Source organism: Festucalex cinctus, chromosome 13 (genome assembly GCF_051991245.1).
Source record: "Festucalex cinctus isolate MCC-2025b chromosome 13, RoL_Fcin_1.0, whole genome shotgun sequence".
NCBI lineage: Eukaryota > Metazoa > Chordata > Actinopteri > Syngnathiformes > Syngnathidae > Festucalex > Festucalex cinctus.
In genome coordinates, this window is record NC_135423.1 from 8,856,887 (window position 1) to 8,874,861 (window position 17,975).

Here is a 17,975-nt window from a genome sequence, read left to right on the forward strand (position 1 = left end):
AAAAAAAAAAAGCTTATCAGCTGAAAAATGCAAGCACAAGGCGAGAGCAAACAGCAAAGCATCTATACTTTACAAGAACAGGAAGCTTTATATACATAAATATAATACAAATGATAAAAAGACGTAAAAATATATAATAAAATAAGAATATAACTACCGGTATATCTAGTACGTTATAGATAATAAAATAACATAATTAATAATTAGGGCTGTCGCTAATCAATCTTTTTAAAACTGATTATCCTATCATTATCCTATCCTATCATTTACTCAGGTAATCGCAAATATCCATGTGGAAGTCAATTGCGAGGCTGAAATTTTTGTGTCGACCCATTTGCCACTTTTGTGGCAAGTTCCATGTTTTTTGTTTTTTTTGTATGTTTTTTTTAAAGATGTATTTGAAACAAAACACATAAAAATTGCCAAAGGTAAAAATAATAAAAGCAAAATATATATGTATAATAAATAACAACCAGGGGCAAACGAAAAAAAAATATTCATGTTATGTTTGAAGTCAAAGGTTCAAAGTCAAACCAATTTTAATCCTAACAACTGCAGACACTATCGCAAAAGAGATTACAATTTACGTATTTCTGGCACTGGCTGGTTGTAATATTTGGTATGGATTGGACATGAGTAAGATTTTAACAGCTTTTGTGTTTCAAATCTTTCTCACGAGCACTTTTGATTTTTACGCCGGCAAACAGGATTGAAACGCAAGCGACGCTTCCCGTCATATCGGAAGTTAGCGGAGCATAAACGACGCCTCCGACGCTTGTCATACTCCAGATGTTGCAACTTCACCATCTGCTCCCTGAATACGAACGTGCAGAATTTTGAATGTATGACCATGTTTTGTTTATTTTTTTGCATTAATCAGATGGTCGCAAATGAAGCCTTGTCCATTCCAGCTTTTTCATTGGCTTCTGCCAAATTGCCTTGACTGAACAATTATGCCCAATCGATCACAGAATAACTGATTTGCGGAAGATGAATAGGCAGCAGATTGGTAGATTTGATGTCATGTGACTGGATGGCTGCACAGCAAAACCAATGAGTGCTTCTTCCTTACTTAGTAATAACTTCCAATCTTAGCTGTTATCAATATTTCAACAAAGAAGATTGACTTTGAGGTTGAGCCGTGCCATGCGTTGATAATGTTGCTATGACGAATGCTGTTTTTTAACGCTAAATGACGTCTCACAATGAATCTCTGTTCTTCTACGTGCTCGCTCACGTCACTGGTTTTAATCCGAATTCCATTCAGTCCGTCGGCAAAGACCATAAACAGCTGATTAATGAACTTTCCCTCCGTTTAATATCATCCCGCTTGGCATATTTACGGCACACTTTTTGTCAGCCCGACGTGACGGCGATAAGATTTGATCCGCCAAGGTTGCCATCCATCCCGGGTCAGGTGGGGGATTAAAAGTTAGGTGTCAACTTTTCATTAGATGTATTAGCACCCAACCCCAACCGCAGCCCCGCCCCCACCCACACACACTAACGCGGTGTGTGTGTATTACAAATATCCCCAGTAGAAATCAGTCTTATTCTAATTATCCCGAGCGGGAGTGCTGCGGTGTGACGGATACAAGGACGACGTCACCATTCAGCTGTCAGCCGCTCGTCTTTCAAACTGTCGGGTGGGCTGGTGGGGGAGGGCCACCGTCACACACGCGCACAGACACAGTTGGACTAATAAGACAAATTTTTCAACGTGACCTTTTGTGCTGGAGGGTTCGCCAAACCCTGTTGGGCCCATCGGTAAAAAATGGACTTGGAAAGTGTATGAGGTGAGAGCAGTAAGTGGCGAGGATGCGTCTGAGGCGCAGCCATCAAATTGAATGACTCGTCTCCCCCTGCCGCGGGCCTACTTTGGCATTCAGGAACCCATCGGAGCTCGCCAGGGCTGCTGTGAAGGTAAACCCTCCTGTCTCTGTTCTCATTAGAACCTGTAGCACCTCGTCCTCAAGGCTACAGGCGCCCCCGCCGCCTGCTGTAGTCCCCCTCAAAGCCAGCTCATCAGCTCCCGCTGGAGCAGAGACAAAAATGGCCCACCAGGCAGCCGGGCTGCTCTGCGCCTCCTCACAGCGCACACCTGCACAACGCAAAAGCCCTGCAGGGCATAGACGTCCCTGCTTTAAATATGGGGTGACGAGTGCAGGGTGAAAAGGGATGAAAGCATGTTTTGGCAGTTTCTCACATTGGATATGACACACGATTGCGTGTGCTTGCTGTGATCGCTACTGTGATGGATTCAAAGCCAGGTTGGATTGATTTATTTATTTATTTTCCCGAGCAAATGTGAGCATCTGTCCCTGCAAATGTTGTTGGAACGTTGAATAGCCTTTGTTATTTTGTTCAGTTGTTTAGCTATGCGTCATGGGAGTTAACAGTTTAAAAAATACAGAATAGTGTGCTACTGTATCTGAATCAGGTTGGGGATTTTTGGTTCAGGTGGGTCTAGGGATTGGGGTTGGCGTTAGGATAGGTAGGCTAGGGTTTAGATGAGGGTTTGAGGTAGATTAGTGTTTTGGTTTGGTGTCTTGGTGGGATTGTTAGTTCAGGGTTTAGGCTTTGGTTTAGGTATACAAGTTTGGGTTTGGATATTTTCCTTTGGGGTTAGGCAAGGATAATTGGGGTAATGGTAGTTTTTAGGGCTTACCCCGGGTTTTCACTGGATGCGGTTGCGGTGCGGTTGCGGTGCGGTCCGGCGACGCAAGCAATTAGATTCCATTCATTCGAATGGTGCAGTTTACACCGCTTGCGGGTGCGTTGCGTGTCGACTGCGGAAGGCCTGCGGCGTGCCGCAAGCCTTCCGCAAGGATAGCCTATTTTCTATTTTTGCCGGACGCCGCAGCGGTAGGCCTCCGGCAAATGGCAAGCTAGCACAAAACACATCGAGCGGGACAGGAAGACCGAGGCAGTTTCAAAATAAATTTCCGGTTACCTTTCAGAATAAAATACTCGCCAGCTCCTATTTCGCAAGTTTTTCAGCAAAACGTGACGTGGGCGTCGCCGGGCCATGTGCTCATTCACGGTTTAGACACCAGCAAACATGGACGAGGAGAGGTTTATATTGGAGGTGGAAAACCACAAAATAATATATGACACGGCACATCCTTTTTATAAGGACTGTAATGTATTGTGAGTTTGATGTTCGCGATTGCTTGTTGTGCCCGTCTCGCTTGCCGTACTGAGCGGCAGCCGGACGGGGAAGACAGAAATAAAGAGTGGACCCGCACTGACCCGACTCTCGTTATTAATATACTTTACAAGGACAACCAAAAAAAGGATGCTGCATGGAATCTCATATCTTTCTGCTTCTCTGTTGAGCAGACTTTCTGTATGTTTGTCGTTGTGAAATGCCACATGATCGCGCGCGCGCGGTCCCGCGAGACACGTTGGGAAGTGGGCGGCGACGGAGCTGCCGGACCGCAGCTGTGCGGAGCCGGTGTGGATTGACAAAAAAATTGACCCGTCCGGAGCGCGCAGTCAAGACACACCGCACCGCAACCGCACCGCAACCGCATCCAGTGAAAACCCGGGGTTAGACTGTGGTAGGGTTCAGGTTTAAAGTTACACCTTGGGATTGGGATTAAGGTGCATTTTTGTCTGTGGTGATGTAGTCAAACTACTGAAATTAAATAGAAAAAATAGGGGGTGTACAGATTAGGTTTGTATTTAGGGGTTAGGGATTGGGTTGGTGTTAGAGTTCTGTTAAGATTGGCGTTAATTTTTAGAAGTTGAATTAGGGTCCCCGTTTGGGATTTGGTCAGTTTGAAAGTCAATGTAATTTTTACACTAAATCCAAATTAGACCAAGTAATAATTATTAGTCGCCGACACATTTTGGTTTGATGAAGTGAAGCAACTCTTTCTTTTCTGACATTCACTTAACTCCCGCCTGTGTCGCCCACACTAACGAAGCTCTGACGTGATTGTACAGTTAAGTGGCCTTAATGGCCCCGCTGCAGTCACCCGTGACAGGTTACACTCTTAATGGCTGACTTTTATGGTTCGTGTCCCCGTTAAGGAGGCACAGAACACCTGTTCAGTGGACACACCTCCTCCGCCAAGTTCCCGTTTTTGCCAGCATCCCCCACGCCAGGCCTCATCCGTCATGGTGTGGGCTTGATGGCTCATCGAGTTAGTTTGGATTTCACTCGCTGCAAGGGGCTGATTGTGAAAACGCCGTCCAAAGTCAAAAGCTTTTAATGAAAGCAAATGCATGAATTAGTGTGTTCTGGCATAACAAAAACTCAGAGGGAGAAAAAGCGGAGATTAAGTGACGCTTTTTGCCCGAAGGAAATGCGACTTTGTGGGGGAGAGAAACATATCGCCGTATTTCTCTTCAGAGGCTCGTTGTCTGCTTATCTCGCGCAAGCACCTTGCAACTCTCTTACATGTGTTGGAATTCACGTTTGTATTCTGACTGCTGCCATGTGTTTGTTCTTCACTCCTGAATCCACAGAAAGTTATGCACTGTAAATAACCGAGGTTGGGTAAGGGTTAAGGTTAGCAGGTTCATATTGAATCACGGTTGGGGGTTTGCTGACTCTTTTGACTAAAATGTGCTTTCTCATCTTGTTTCTCTCCAGTCGGCCAGGTTTACTGAATGCCAGCGACACAGGATACCCCTGGTTGGCCGACTCCTGGCCCGCCACCAGCTTGCCTGTCAACAGCAGCTCCGGAGGACCCAATGACCTCACCAACTTTGGCCGAGGAGGTGAGCGGGATGTCTCTTCCGTGCTTTTACCCGCAAGATGTCCACTTGCATTCATCCTGTGCATACAAGTATGCACACGGTGCAAACCCTCCACTGACTAATGGAGAATGTTTCATCCTGTTGCTGTCACGGCCTCGTACCTCAGAGCAGCAGGATGGGAGTTGGTGGCAGTGACTGTGTGTGTGCGTGTGTGTGTTGGGGGCGGGAGGCTTCTGTGTGAAAGGATGGTGTGGAGCAGCCAGTCGTGAAGGACAGGCGCAGCTTGACTGGCACAGATGCGGATGCTTCCGCCGTGGCTCTACATCATCTCCCCTTGGCTGGGCATGCAAGCAGGGTGGGGAGATGGCTGTGACTTCCCGGCCTCGCTCTCACTCAGTCACTGTTGTGCTTTACGCATACAAATATGGAAGGAAGTGGCTGCTAGATACTAGGGATGGGCATTTCAAAGAATTTTCTCAATTAGTCTGCAGTGGTCAATTATTCAACATATAGGGGCCTATTCACTAAAGGTTTGCGCCGCCTTTGCACAGCGCTAACCGTTAAAAATGGAGCAATCCGGGAGCGCCTAATCCACTAAACACGCGTAGATGGGTAAATCTGTCACTAAGTGCGCGGCCAACCAGATTACGCCACGGTGAGCCGGTGTTATTTGCGCGTATGTAAATTAGGTAATTTGCATACATTTGACGCAAAATATGCCCTCCCCAATGCAAATGAGACTCATTGATACGCAGCGTCTAATTCACTAACGGCAGCGCGAATAGCCACACCGAGTTTGCGTGACGCAAGTGACGTTTTTGGAAAGCATGTATTAAGCTGCTGCAACCTCGATCCCGGGATCATGACAGCAGTGCATGGCACGGTGCACCGTCGCTCTCTGGCTGTTCAGAGAGCGACAGAGAGAGGAGAGAGAAAGAGAGAGAGAGATAGAAAGAGAGGTAAGGGGACATTCCTCAATGTTGGTTTAGGACAACGTAACCCGAGCGGATCAGCAATGGCGGGGAGACATTTTACGATCATTTTTACGTGCCAGATGCATACTGTACGCCCACGCCAACCTCTGAAAATATATTTCTAAAAAACGATCGCACCAATAATTTGTACTTTTTGAATGAATGACGTTGTCGTCGTCCTCTTTGCTCTGTACAGCTTAATGGCGCTATAAACCCTTACTCTCGGTCCAACCTCGCTTTCTGATAATGTCATCTTTCTCGCAACTGTTACTATAACAACCATGTTCTTGGCACAAACCCATTGCCATGTGTGGTAAATCAGGTGTAATTTTGCTCCAAGCTGTCAGTTTTGTGGGCGTGTTTGCGCCGGTATATGATTAGAGCAATATCCTTAGTGAATAGGTGGGTAACTGGGCGCAGATTGGGGGTGCAGTTCTGGTGCAATATTTCATGCTACTACCGGACGCAGTGCATTCTTAGTGAATATACCCCATAGTACGCTATCTGATACTGTAGCGTTGTAGTTCACATAGCTTGTTTTTGTAGAGCCTCCACGGGCTCAAAGCGTGACTAAGGAATATCATGGAATTGACAACAAAATGGACTCTCACCTGTGCTTGTGTGGGTTTTCCCCAGGTACTTCCTCCCACGTTCCAAAAACATGCATCATGTTTGCAGGTTTATTGAAGACTAAATCAGGGGTCTGCAAACGTTTTCCTCCGAGGGCCACATACAGAAAAATTGAAGGATGCAATGACGTTTTTCACTTGTTCATAGTTGGGAATATGAATGTGAATGGGTGTTGGTCTATGTCAGTAACCTGCAATTAAGTGGCGAACAGTTCAGAGCGTAACCTTGTCTGTTGTCCAAAGTTAGACAGGATAGGCTCTAGCTGCCGTGTGACCCTATTTAAGAAAAGCGGTCTCCAAATTGGTAGCAGTTCTCATTTTTTGTATATCTCATTCTGCATTTCCCTTCTTGCAGATATCCCGAGCAACCAGGGGGACAAGACGGGCACCATGCTGTCAGACGGGGCCATCTACAGCAGCATCGATTTCACCACCAAAACCAACTACAGCAGCCCGGGGCAAGCGTCGCAGGCCACCCCGTACGCCACCACTCAGATTCTGCACTCCAGCAGCATCCATGAGCTGGCCGTGGAGCTGCCCGACGCCCAGTGGAAAGCCTCGCTCCAGGCCAAGCAGGAGATGGCCAACCTGGGCTACTCGCTGCCCGACAAGAACTCTTGCAACAACAGTAAGTCGAATATGGGACGGGATTTACCGATTTGGAGTTTTAAGGAGCCTCTGCATAGTTTTGCCAGGGTGAGCTTTTTCTTTAAACATTCATTCTCCATTTCCTCCCAGCTTGAGTAAGCAAGCTTTGCTTCCAAAGTGATTTATAATTCACTGATGCTTGACTCATATTGTAAAACATACACAGATTAATTACTTGTAAATGGCCAAATCAGTATTCCTCAGATGTGATCTAATGCATATGTATGATCTCATTTAACAGTCTGAAACATGATTGATTATCATTTGTCGCCATATAATGCACGCATGTATATGAATGATGGGACTATTTCCGCCTGTTATTATGCTGAAAAACATGATCATATCTCTGGAAATGAAGACGTACATGTCACTTTTAAGCCCGCGGTTATGTTTCCTTCTGTTGTACTATGGATCAATGTGCATTTTTAACCAAAGAATAATGAGACATTTATGACTCATTTATGACTGCCACTTTCATATTTCATATCCCAGATACATTCAAAAATTACCACAAAAAGAAGAAAAAAATTTTTTTTAAATACCATGGGTCAATTTGACCCGCAACATAAAAGGCAAGGCAAGGCAGATTTATTTATACAGCACATTTTATATTTCATAATGTAACTAACTCAATGTGCTTCACATTATTAAAAGTATAACATTTAAGAAACATTTACAAAGAAAACATACATTTAAAAGCAAAGTCATGAAAGGATTGAAGTTGAACTTTCCTTATTGATAAATAAATGTTCATCAGTCCAGAGAATATTTTTGATTCATATATATTATTAAAAAATGAAAAAACAAGCCCAGCAGTTTTTTTTGTTTTTTTTTTGTTTTTGTTTTTTTGTTTGTTTTGTTTTTTTGGTGGCTCAACTTGACCTAGAAACACGTCTCTTTCTGTCACATTTTACCACTCTTTTAGCCCCTTTGTTTGTTAAAAACATATATAAAAGAAATAAAAATATACTATGTGTAACATTTTCAATAAGGGTTAGGATTTTCAAATCAGGTTGTGCTAAAGCTAAAAAGAAATGAAGCTAAAATGTGTTCTTTTCTCGAATGCAATGGGTAAAATTAATCCATTTGACCTGCAACATACCAGTATGGTTAAAGTTTTAGCATGGGTCAATTTGACCGCAAAATAAGCAGGAGGGTCGAGCCCGCCCCGTCCTCCCCCCCCCTTGTTATTGAGACCTGGTTGTGGTGCTTGCTGGGTGCCCTAACTGCATGTTTGGTTTGCATGTGCTTGTGCTGCCTCTCACCTGACGCCACTGTGATGCTTTGCTTCTCCTTTTTTTTTTTTTTTTTTTATCCCCACCCCCCCTTCCAACCCCTTCGCCTTTCCACATGTAGCCCTCCTTTTCATTCCCGACTACCGGCTGACCGACGGGCTGTCTAATCGAATTCCGCACAACCAATCGCAAGATTTCAGCACCAGCAGCTCTCACAACAGCTCAGAGCGAAGCGGCAGCCTCTCAGGTTGGTTGGGGTTTTTTCCGGGACACGCCCCCCCAAGGGGGGTACTCCGCCTTTTGATTGACGGCTCTCCTAATTGCTTCATTGATTTGGAATTTGCATGTAGAAAGCTGACATCCATGGCGGTTTCGATGAACACCATCCCTCACCAGTGAAGCTTTGCTCTTGCCGCCTCCACTTTCATGTTGTTCTTGTTTGCCGACGCTCCCTCAAATGAATGCCATGCCCCAATTAATTGTTGTCCGCTTGAGGCGACAAGCCTGAACTAGACAGCTCCCGTCTTCCCCATGAGAAAACAGTATAACGGTGCAGCCCCTCGCGGTGACTCGCCGTAAATCTGTAAAGCTGACATTTACCATGGACTTTAAGGACAAGAGTGCCCCTAAATGCAAATAAAAAAAAAAGTGTCCAGAAAAATGAAAGGGAAAAAAAAGCAAAGCCTGGATTGGAAGTTTAACCCAGATTTGAAGCCTCACTTTTAAATCCATAACAGTTTTGAAATCCTAACCTGATCATAAGGCTTGAAACCAAAACGTCTTTAAACCCTAGCAATTGTTTGAAACCCAAACCCAGGCTTGAAACCCTAACTTGAAAGCCTAATCCAGATTTGAAGCCCTAATTTGCTCACCAATACCTGGCTTTGAAACCTACATTGAGACCCTAACCTTTTTCAAAACCATAACCGCCATGTGTCGTTTTAGACATGGCATTTTGAAGATGAACTTTGCCATGGAATTTGAACGTTATTTAAAGTCATAACCCAAGCTTGAAGCCCTACTTTGACACCCTAACTTGAAACCCTCACCCACACTTAAGACACATGCTGGAAATATGAAGCCTTATTTGAAATCTGAACATTTTGAAAGGCTAACACAGGCTTGAAACTGTCATTTTGCACCCATGTGGCAACATGAACAATTTTCATCTTTTTTTTTTCCACCCCTCATCATTTGTGCTTCTCTTTACTTAAGCATGAGCATAAGGAGTGTTACAGTCAGAGTGGACTGCGCACACACACACGCACGTGCACGCCATTAGAAGCACTTGGCTGGCTAAAGTGGCAAAAGTACCTTCGCACCCTCCACCCCACTCCCACCCGCCGCACTAAAGCTCATGCTGTGAGAATTACAATGTCATTTACAGGACGCGCCGCCTCGTCCTCCGCCGCCTTAGCTGCTCTCTAATTCAATAGTGTGAGCAGAGGTGAGGCAAGCGCGGCCTCAAGATAACTTTTCGACATGCTCGCACGCAGGTTGTACTGCTGACGCTGACGAGCAAAACAGTCAGCCCAAAGAATACAATTCAGCCTTGAGATGTCACCCTAACCCTAAAGTTCGTTTGAAAACCTTACTCAAGCTTTGAATACTAACTGCAACCAGTAGCTACAAATCCGTAGCTTGTCTTTAAAATATAATTTGAAACCCTAAGCCAGGCTTGAACCACTGAATCTGTTTTGAAAACATTATTTGAAACACTAATCATTATCCATCCATCCATCGATCTTCTACCGCTTATCCGAGGTCGGGTCGCGGGGTCAGCAGCTTTAGGAGGGAAACCCAGACTTCCCTCTCCCCAGCCACTTCAGCCAGCCGAGAGACAAAGTCTCTCCAACGTGTCCTGGGTCGTCCCCGGGGCCTCCCGCCGGTGGGACATGCCCAGAACCCCTCTCCAGGGAGGCGTCCGAGAGGCATCCAAACCAGATGCCTGAGGCTCCTCTCAACGACCAACCCGCGGCTCGTGACCATAGGTGAGGGTTGGAATGTAGATCGACCGGTAAATCGAGAGCTTCGCGTTTTGGCCCAGCTCTTTCTTCACCACGACGGACCGATCCGCCTGTCGATCTCCCGCTCCATCCTACCCTCACTCATGAGCAAGACCCCAAGATACTTGAACTCCTCCACTTGGGGCAGGATCTCATCCCCGACCCGGAGATGACACGCCACCCTTTTCCGACTGAGGACCATGGTCTCGGATTTGGATGTGCTGATCTTCATCCCAACCGCTTCACACTCGGCTGCGAACCGCTCCAGTGAGAGTTGGAAATCACGGCTGGATGAAGCCAACAGCACCACATCATCTGCAAAGAGCAGAGATGCAATGCTGAGGCCACCAAACCGGACCCCCTCAACGCCTCGGCTGCGCCAAGAAATTCTGTCCATAAAAGTTATGAACAGAATCGGTGACAAAGGGCAGCCTTGGCGGAGTCCAACCCGTACTGGAAACGAATCACGAACTAATCATTATTTGAAACCTTAATCTGGTTTTGAGGTATTGATTGTAATGAGTGGTGTTTTGATCAGGGTGTCATCCATCCATGCGTAAGATACCGATTCCGATATGGATCAGCTTCACGGTGACAGTGCAGAACATGCACGGACAAATAATGATTCACTTACTGGTTTGGTCTGTAACGCGTGCAGTATTAAGAGAAGGAAAGATTGAGAATTTCATTTAAAACCGTGAAAATCCAGTCTTAAAACCCTAATGAAACTGTGACCTTATTGACTGTGTATTATTATGTATGACATTATAAACTTTTAAATTATACAGTATTTGGTGCTAATCCTTGAGGGGGAAAAAAATCCTGCGAATGGTCAGCCGCCGCATGGCCAACATTTAATGTCATTTTAATAACGTAGCATGTCCGCCATCTTACTCCCTGCAGATGCATTATCAACACGCATTACGCCATGTTCGAAAATAATAGTCTTTAACCTTCCGTACAATTTCCAACCAAATTCCCACGAGAGTCTGTTATTTTGGTCCACATATGGACGTGAACCAACCAAACCAACCAACCCTACCCGGTCCTAAAACCGTTCCACTGCGTTACTGCTGTCGTAAGCACAACACAGTTAGTCTTTGCAATCTCACCTTACTGCCATGTTCCTCTTTCTTTTTGTCCGCCAAGCCAAATCAAATACAAGAAGATGCTTTATGGTTATTTTGATAGCCGTCCGTCAGCACCGGTGAGTTATGTGCGGCTCGGAGCGGCTGCCCTGCCTGCGGCTTCCCCTCCTCGGCACCCAATGAAAACATAGCCAGCGTCAGGGCTACAAATCCTGCACTTATATGCTGGGAGTGCCCAAAAAACCTTGGGGTATAAATACCCAATGCGACATCTATATTTAGAAGGTGCACTGAAGAGCAAAGACGCCCCTTTGGCTTGCTTGTCGGTGGAGGAGGTTTCTCCGCTTCTTGTGTAATTCGTGCCTCGCTGCCCGACCGCAGCACTCGCGCTCTCTACTTTTCATATTTGGAGGTAATGTCGGTCAGTGCCAGACCACCAGAATTTTCCTAGAAGAAGAAGAAGAAGAAGAATGTTATGTTACCTTCGCCAAGGGTAAAAAAACAAAAAAAACAATGCTCTGTTATTAGCTGTTATCTGTTATAAATTTCATTTTTTAGCATAGCAACAAGAGGAAGCAGGACATAAATGATGGTATGCATGCTGTTCGTTAGCCTGACTTGAAACCCTGAGCTTGAAAATCTTATTTTGAAAGACTAATCCTGGTTTGAAACCCCACCCTGTTGTGTGAAAACCACCATTGAAATTCTCACCCCAGTCTCAAACCCATGTTTTAAATCCCTAATTTGAAACTAATAATTATTGTTTGATACCCTAATTAACCCATACTGTAAATGCTGTTAAAATCTCATTTTGAAACCCTAATTTGAAACCCAAACCCAAGTCTGAACCCTGAACCTAGACTTGGAACCCACATTTGAAACCCTAACCCGGGTTTGAAATCCCAATTATCCTAACTGTAACTCCTAACCCTTGAAATTTTAATTTCAAACCTTAACTCTTGCTTGAAACATTAAGTTAAGAAAACAAACCTAGCCTGAAACCCTAAAGAAGACTTGAAATGCAAATTATAAACCTTTCCCAGGATTTCAAACACTAACAGTTTGAACCTTCTTCAATCCTTGATTGAAATACTAATTTGAAACCATACTTTAAAACGCTGACTCAAAACCCAAATTCTAGACCTTAACCTAGGCTTGAAACACAAATTTGAAACCATAACCCTTCTTTCAAACACTTACCTGGACTTGAAACCCTCAGTTGAAGCCCTAACTAATTATAACCCCAAACCCTGTATTGAAATCATGCTTTGAAATCACAATCCTGTCTTGTAAGCAATTGAAAACAGTACAGTAGAGTGCAGCTCCTCTGTGTTTTCCTTTCTAGCCTTCCTTGAATCCAATTTTCAAAGTGTGTGTGTTCTTAATTGAACAGGGTCTGGCAACGCACGTGATGCCTGATGGAAATGTCAACGTGAAGTCATAGATGACAGTTGAGCGTTCTGGTGGATGGTTACCAGTAACATTGGCAGCTTCCTTGGCGCGTGTTTACTTTTGCATCAAGGCCAAACCAACAGAAGACGACCGGCCGCCTTCAATTAATTAAAAGAGTCAAAGAAGCCAAACTATAAATGTTTGCCTTGAGCCTCCTCTTAAAAATGTGGTGGATTCCCAGTCAATAGCTTTTTTGAGGAAAACAATTGTAACGATGTGGCCCTCAACCAAAATGAGTTTGACACCGCTAGGTTAACCCATTCCGGGTATCGCATATATCGACACCTTATTAAAATGATCACCTATGTTTTTTTTTTTTTTTTTTTTTCAGACTTTTCAGGAAACACGGCAAATTGAATGATTTGCATCATTTGTAAAAAAAAAAAAAAAAAAAAAATGACTGGGCAATTATTTTAAGAGGGTGACGATACTGTTTAAAAATTATTCATTATAGTTTCAAGGCATACATTTGTGTCAACTGATTTTTTGGGGGGGCATTTTTTTCCCCAACCCTAAATACAAGATGGGATAAAAAAAACAACCAAAAAAAAAAAACCAAGGAACTTCAAGGGTTTTCAGTGGGACGCATAGCTTTACCATTTTTTGTATTAATTTAACAGACTGAGATTAACCTAAGTTCCATTCAACACAGTAAAAATGGCTTGAAAATGAAAAGTGAATGTCCCAAGATGTCCTGGGGATGTCTTGAAGGGAGAAGCACAACAAAATGAGCTCTTTGAAGTGTGTTTTTAACCGAGGAGAAAAAAGGTGGCGCTTGTCTAAAACATGGCGCCGACCTGGCCGTCAGCTGCACAAAGACGGATGGGACAGGAGCGGAATCAGGTTTTGGAAGGATGCGGGTGAAAATGGATGGGGGGGTGGCTAGTGGCTCTCTGGTGTAATAAAAGAAATGAAAGTAGTAATAGACTGGGGGCGAATTGCATTAGGACCGCACCGACTCCGTGCAAGCCATTCATTATGATGATGTGGCAGAGTGGCGTTTTTTTCCACTGCGGGAGTGAAAGGAAGAAGGGTGAGGGGATGGGTGGAGCGGCAAGGTCCGAGGACGGCTCCTCGCCGCCGTTTCTATGGAGATCATCGGTGGCTTTTCAGCCAATTGATCAATGGGAGGATGCTTTTCATCAGGCGACCTTGAATGTTTGTGTGTAGGCAGCAGCTTGTTGAAAGGCTCCATTTTACTGACATGTTCAAAGCTGGCGCGAAAATGATTATTTTGTGTGCTCTCGGCTTGTTTTTTATCGTTCGTTTTTAAGTTCTCTAACAGAAGTGATGTGTTTTAGGTGGTAAAGGAGGAAAGAAGAAGAAGACCAAGGCCGGTTCCAAACCCACTAAAGCCAACGGCTCCAATTGGGCTAATGTTCCCTTACCCCCGCCCCCTATCCACCCTCTTCCTGGCACTAACATGGACCACTATCCCAACGAGCACCACGACGGAGGAGGGTAGGTTTGAGGAGATTGTCACTTTGTGTGTGAAGATCAAAAACTGTTCTCATTTCCAGTCAAATGGTCTTTTTCAGTTAAATGTCACATTTTTCAAGCTCTGTCATCTTGTTTCTTGCAAGTATTCCAATTTGTTCCAGGGTACAGTTAGCAAGTGAAGCATGTTAGCCAGCAGGGATATTATAGTTAACAAAAACTAAGAAACAAATTGTTGCCAATATCACAGAATGTTACCTCATTATACCTGTAACATTGAATATTTGGGATATTTAACCCCAATCGCTGCGAGTGACATGAGCAGCAAAGAACAAGGAACAGTGACATAAAGTGAAGCTTCTTCATCAGATTATTGATTATGTCCAAGAATGCACAGACAACAAGTAATAAACACTGCGCTACACTGTGCTGTTACTGTCATAAAACTAACTTGCCTTGCACCACAAATAATCCATATATAAAAAATAAAAAAAAAATAAAACAAATCATGTTCGGGAAAAATAAAAACTAACAAACCGCAGTGCTAAAATCTCATTTAAATTTAAATGAATTTAAAAAATAAAAATAAAAACAAAGTACAATGAAAAACATCAACTATTATGGCCATGTTGCCAGACAAACTTTGATTGGTCATCAGACGATGCAGACTTGCTTGTCGTAATCTCATTCATTTCGGACCTTGCATGTTTTGCACTTATTCTATTGTTGTTTTATGCCAAATTACAATCATAAAGTGCACATTCCAGTGTGTCATCCAACAGTCATCATTGCTCCATTTGTGTGCACCCGAGCGCAGAACTCAGTAATTACTACCATTGTCTTGTCTCGCATGTTGACCTCCTGACCATCTCACAAGCACAGAAATAAACCTCCTGTGTCTTAAGCTTCGTTTCCTCAGCTGCTGATGACTCTACAGCTTTGCATCTTGAGCAAAGGGAAGGATCAATGACAAAAAAAGAAATCAAAAAAATGTGCCCAGATGGCTCCAGATCCATTCCCTAATCCAGTGATGGGCCATTGGCATGCGGCTTGCCACCACATTCTGAGTGGCCCCTTCAAAAAATGTTTTGTTTTATTTACAATTACAAGCTACAAAAATTATCTTTAAAAAAATCTGATGAACATTCGTCATTATTCCTTTTTGAGTTCCACGACCCCCAAACTCCTCGAGTGCGGCGTCAGAGTCCCTTTCCTCGGTCCGGCAGGTCCCGGGTCCCCTTGCTCGCCGTTTGCAATCTGGCAGAGTCGTCTGCTTTAATAGGCCGGCTGCCAAATGAGGTGCGGTGTGCGCTGTAAATCTCCTCATGGCACCAGATTAAAAGTGTAATGTCCTATGCGCTGGTGTGCACTGACAAATTTCTTTAATGAACGTTTTCTTCCGTCTATTATAAGTGCAGCTACCAGCTAGCCAAGCCCGACTGCATCGGTGCAGTTAGGTAGATAGATACAGTGCAACAAGGACATTGGAAAAAACTCCAAGTTTAGCATTCAGTTTGTATTTTTCATCCTTCCATGTGTTTAAAGTAGGGATGTCAAAATTAGTGTGTTTAATTTTGACTTAATTTGAAGTTCCTTTCATGCCACAATTTTTTTTAAATGTGTGATTAATACTCTGTGATTGGCTGGCAGCCATTTCAGGGTGTACCGCACCCAAGATTAGATAGCTCTTAATATGAAAAGAAAAATGTCACCACTGTATTACAAATGCAATTATGCCATCTAGTGGCCGAAAAATTACCAAAACACAAATTAATATCACACTCATTTTTTACAGTACAGTACATATTTTTAATTTTAACTCATTTTTTATGAATTATTGTGAAATTACTGTATCAATCAATAAAAATGCAGCCGTATTTCTATTAAACATTTTTAACAAGAGTATGAAAAAAAATGTATTTTATTGTACATTTTTAGTGCATTTAGAACAGTAAAATTTGTGATTAATCGTGAGTTAACTCTATAAGTCATGCGATTAATTATGATTAAAACTTTTAATCACCTGACACCCCTAGTTTAAATCAATGGAAAAAAAAAAAAAAAAAATATATATATATATATATATATATATATATATAAATAAATATTTATATATTAATAAAAAAAAAATGTAATTAAAAATCTGCAAAAATATGTGAATTAGCAGATACCAAACTATGGGTATACGGGGGTTGGCTGTAGTTCAAGTCTGAACTTATTTTTCAGTATTGCCATTGTTAGAATAGACACCTTCTTTTAAAAATGTATTTTATTAATTTTACTTAATCATCAGTTTTTACATACCACATTTGTCAAGATCAAATGATAGCAATTCCCCCCCACCCCCGAAATTCTACATCAGGTACGACAGCGACGGCTGGGGTCCACCGATGCCGGTGCAGACGTACCTCCACCAGGGCATGGAGGACGAACTGGAGGAGGAGGAGGAGCGCGTGCCCACCCCGCCCGTCCGGGGGGTGGCCTCCTCGCCGGCCGCCGTCTCCTTCGGCCAGCAGTCGACGGCCACCCTGACCCCGTCGCCCCGCGACGAGATGCAGCCCATGCTCCAGGCGCATCTGGACGAGCTGACCCGAGCCTACCAAATGGACGTGGCCAAGCAGACGTGGTAACACATCATCATCGTCATTCGTCACTCCACTTACAAGACCTTTTGACTGATTTTGGTTGCTCATCTTTCATTGCAAAACATGAGCCTCACCTCTAAATATATTGTCATATTACAATTTGTAGCATTTACGACTAAACTGTCCCAAACACGATGCACACTGATTATCTGCATAAAAATACACACACAAAAAAAAAAAAATGCACACGTAAACACGACGTGTGTTCTTTTAAAACGCTTACTGTACGCACATTGGCCGGCGGCGGCGGGATTGATTCTGTTGCTGCTCCAACAGTTACTCTTTGTGTCGCCTGTGTGTGCAGTGGAGATAAACCCATTAATCATTTCAGTTTAATGGCCCTCTTGCTGCCGTGCTTCCACACAGAAGACACGCACAAAAACACGCACACATTCCAGGGCTGTTGCACTCATGCAAGTCATATGAAGGCCACGCTCCCCAGGACGAGGACAGTCTGGCATTCATCGGCGCTTGTGTCGTGTGTGTGTGGGGGGGCTTATTGTCACGAAGGGGAATGTCATCATGTTAGCTGCAGTAATGACAATGTTGCTTCAAGAGCATTTCTGACAACACCAGGGCCGCTAATTACACGCCATCACCGCGTCAAAGGCCGCGCAAACAAACGTTGAGCTCGGTGTGGGGGAGGGTTCACCCCACCCCCGGAACATGCGCTTTTTGTGCCGTGCACAATTAATGAGTCATTGTGTTAGCAAGTGGAATTAGCGCTATTGTCAGGCAGCATTCATCAACACGTTGATGACACCAGACCCTGCGTTTGCCGACAGGCACATGCAAGTGGGGTCCCTGCCGCCCCAGGCCCCGGCGCCTCCGGTGGGCTACGTGTCAAGCACAATGGTGTCCGACCTGGAGACGGACCTGCCGGACGAGGAGGAGGAGGAAGATGACGACGAGGAAGATGAAGGCTACGGAGCCAGGCATCCCCGAGGAATCGAGCACACGCCGGGTTCCAGCATGGACAACCTAGACAGCTCTTTGACAGGTCAGCCCAAGTTTTGCTCTTCACTAGTGGACGAGGTTGCTTTTAGCATGGGCAACTTTTGGAGTATTCACGGCAGTTTTATTTCAACTTTCACAATTTTTAGGGTATTTACGGTAGCCTTGTTTCAATCTGCACAGGTTTTAGGGTATTT

General features: G+C 44.1%; 1 protein-coding gene across 2 annotated transcripts in view; it reads left to right on the plus strand.

Moving 5' to 3' along the window:
* Positions 1 to 17,975, plus strand: part of robo2 (roundabout, axon guidance receptor, homolog 2 (Drosophila)) — a 366,592-nt gene that overhangs the window by 338,456 nt on the left and 10,161 nt on the right. For both annotated transcript variants that reach the window (XM_077540592.1, XM_077540593.1), the window contains 6 exons: positions 4,604 to 4,731; positions 6,669 to 6,941; positions 8,318 to 8,443; positions 14,044 to 14,203; positions 16,542 to 16,805; positions 17,610 to 17,824. In XM_077540592.1, coding sequence (XP_077396718.1) covers positions 4,604 to 4,731; positions 6,669 to 6,941; positions 8,318 to 8,443; positions 14,044 to 14,203; positions 16,542 to 16,805; positions 17,610 to 17,824 — 1,166 coding nt within the window. The remainder of the gene's footprint in view (positions 1 to 4,603; positions 4,732 to 6,668; positions 6,942 to 8,317; positions 8,444 to 14,043; positions 14,204 to 16,541; positions 16,806 to 17,609; positions 17,825 to 17,975) is intronic.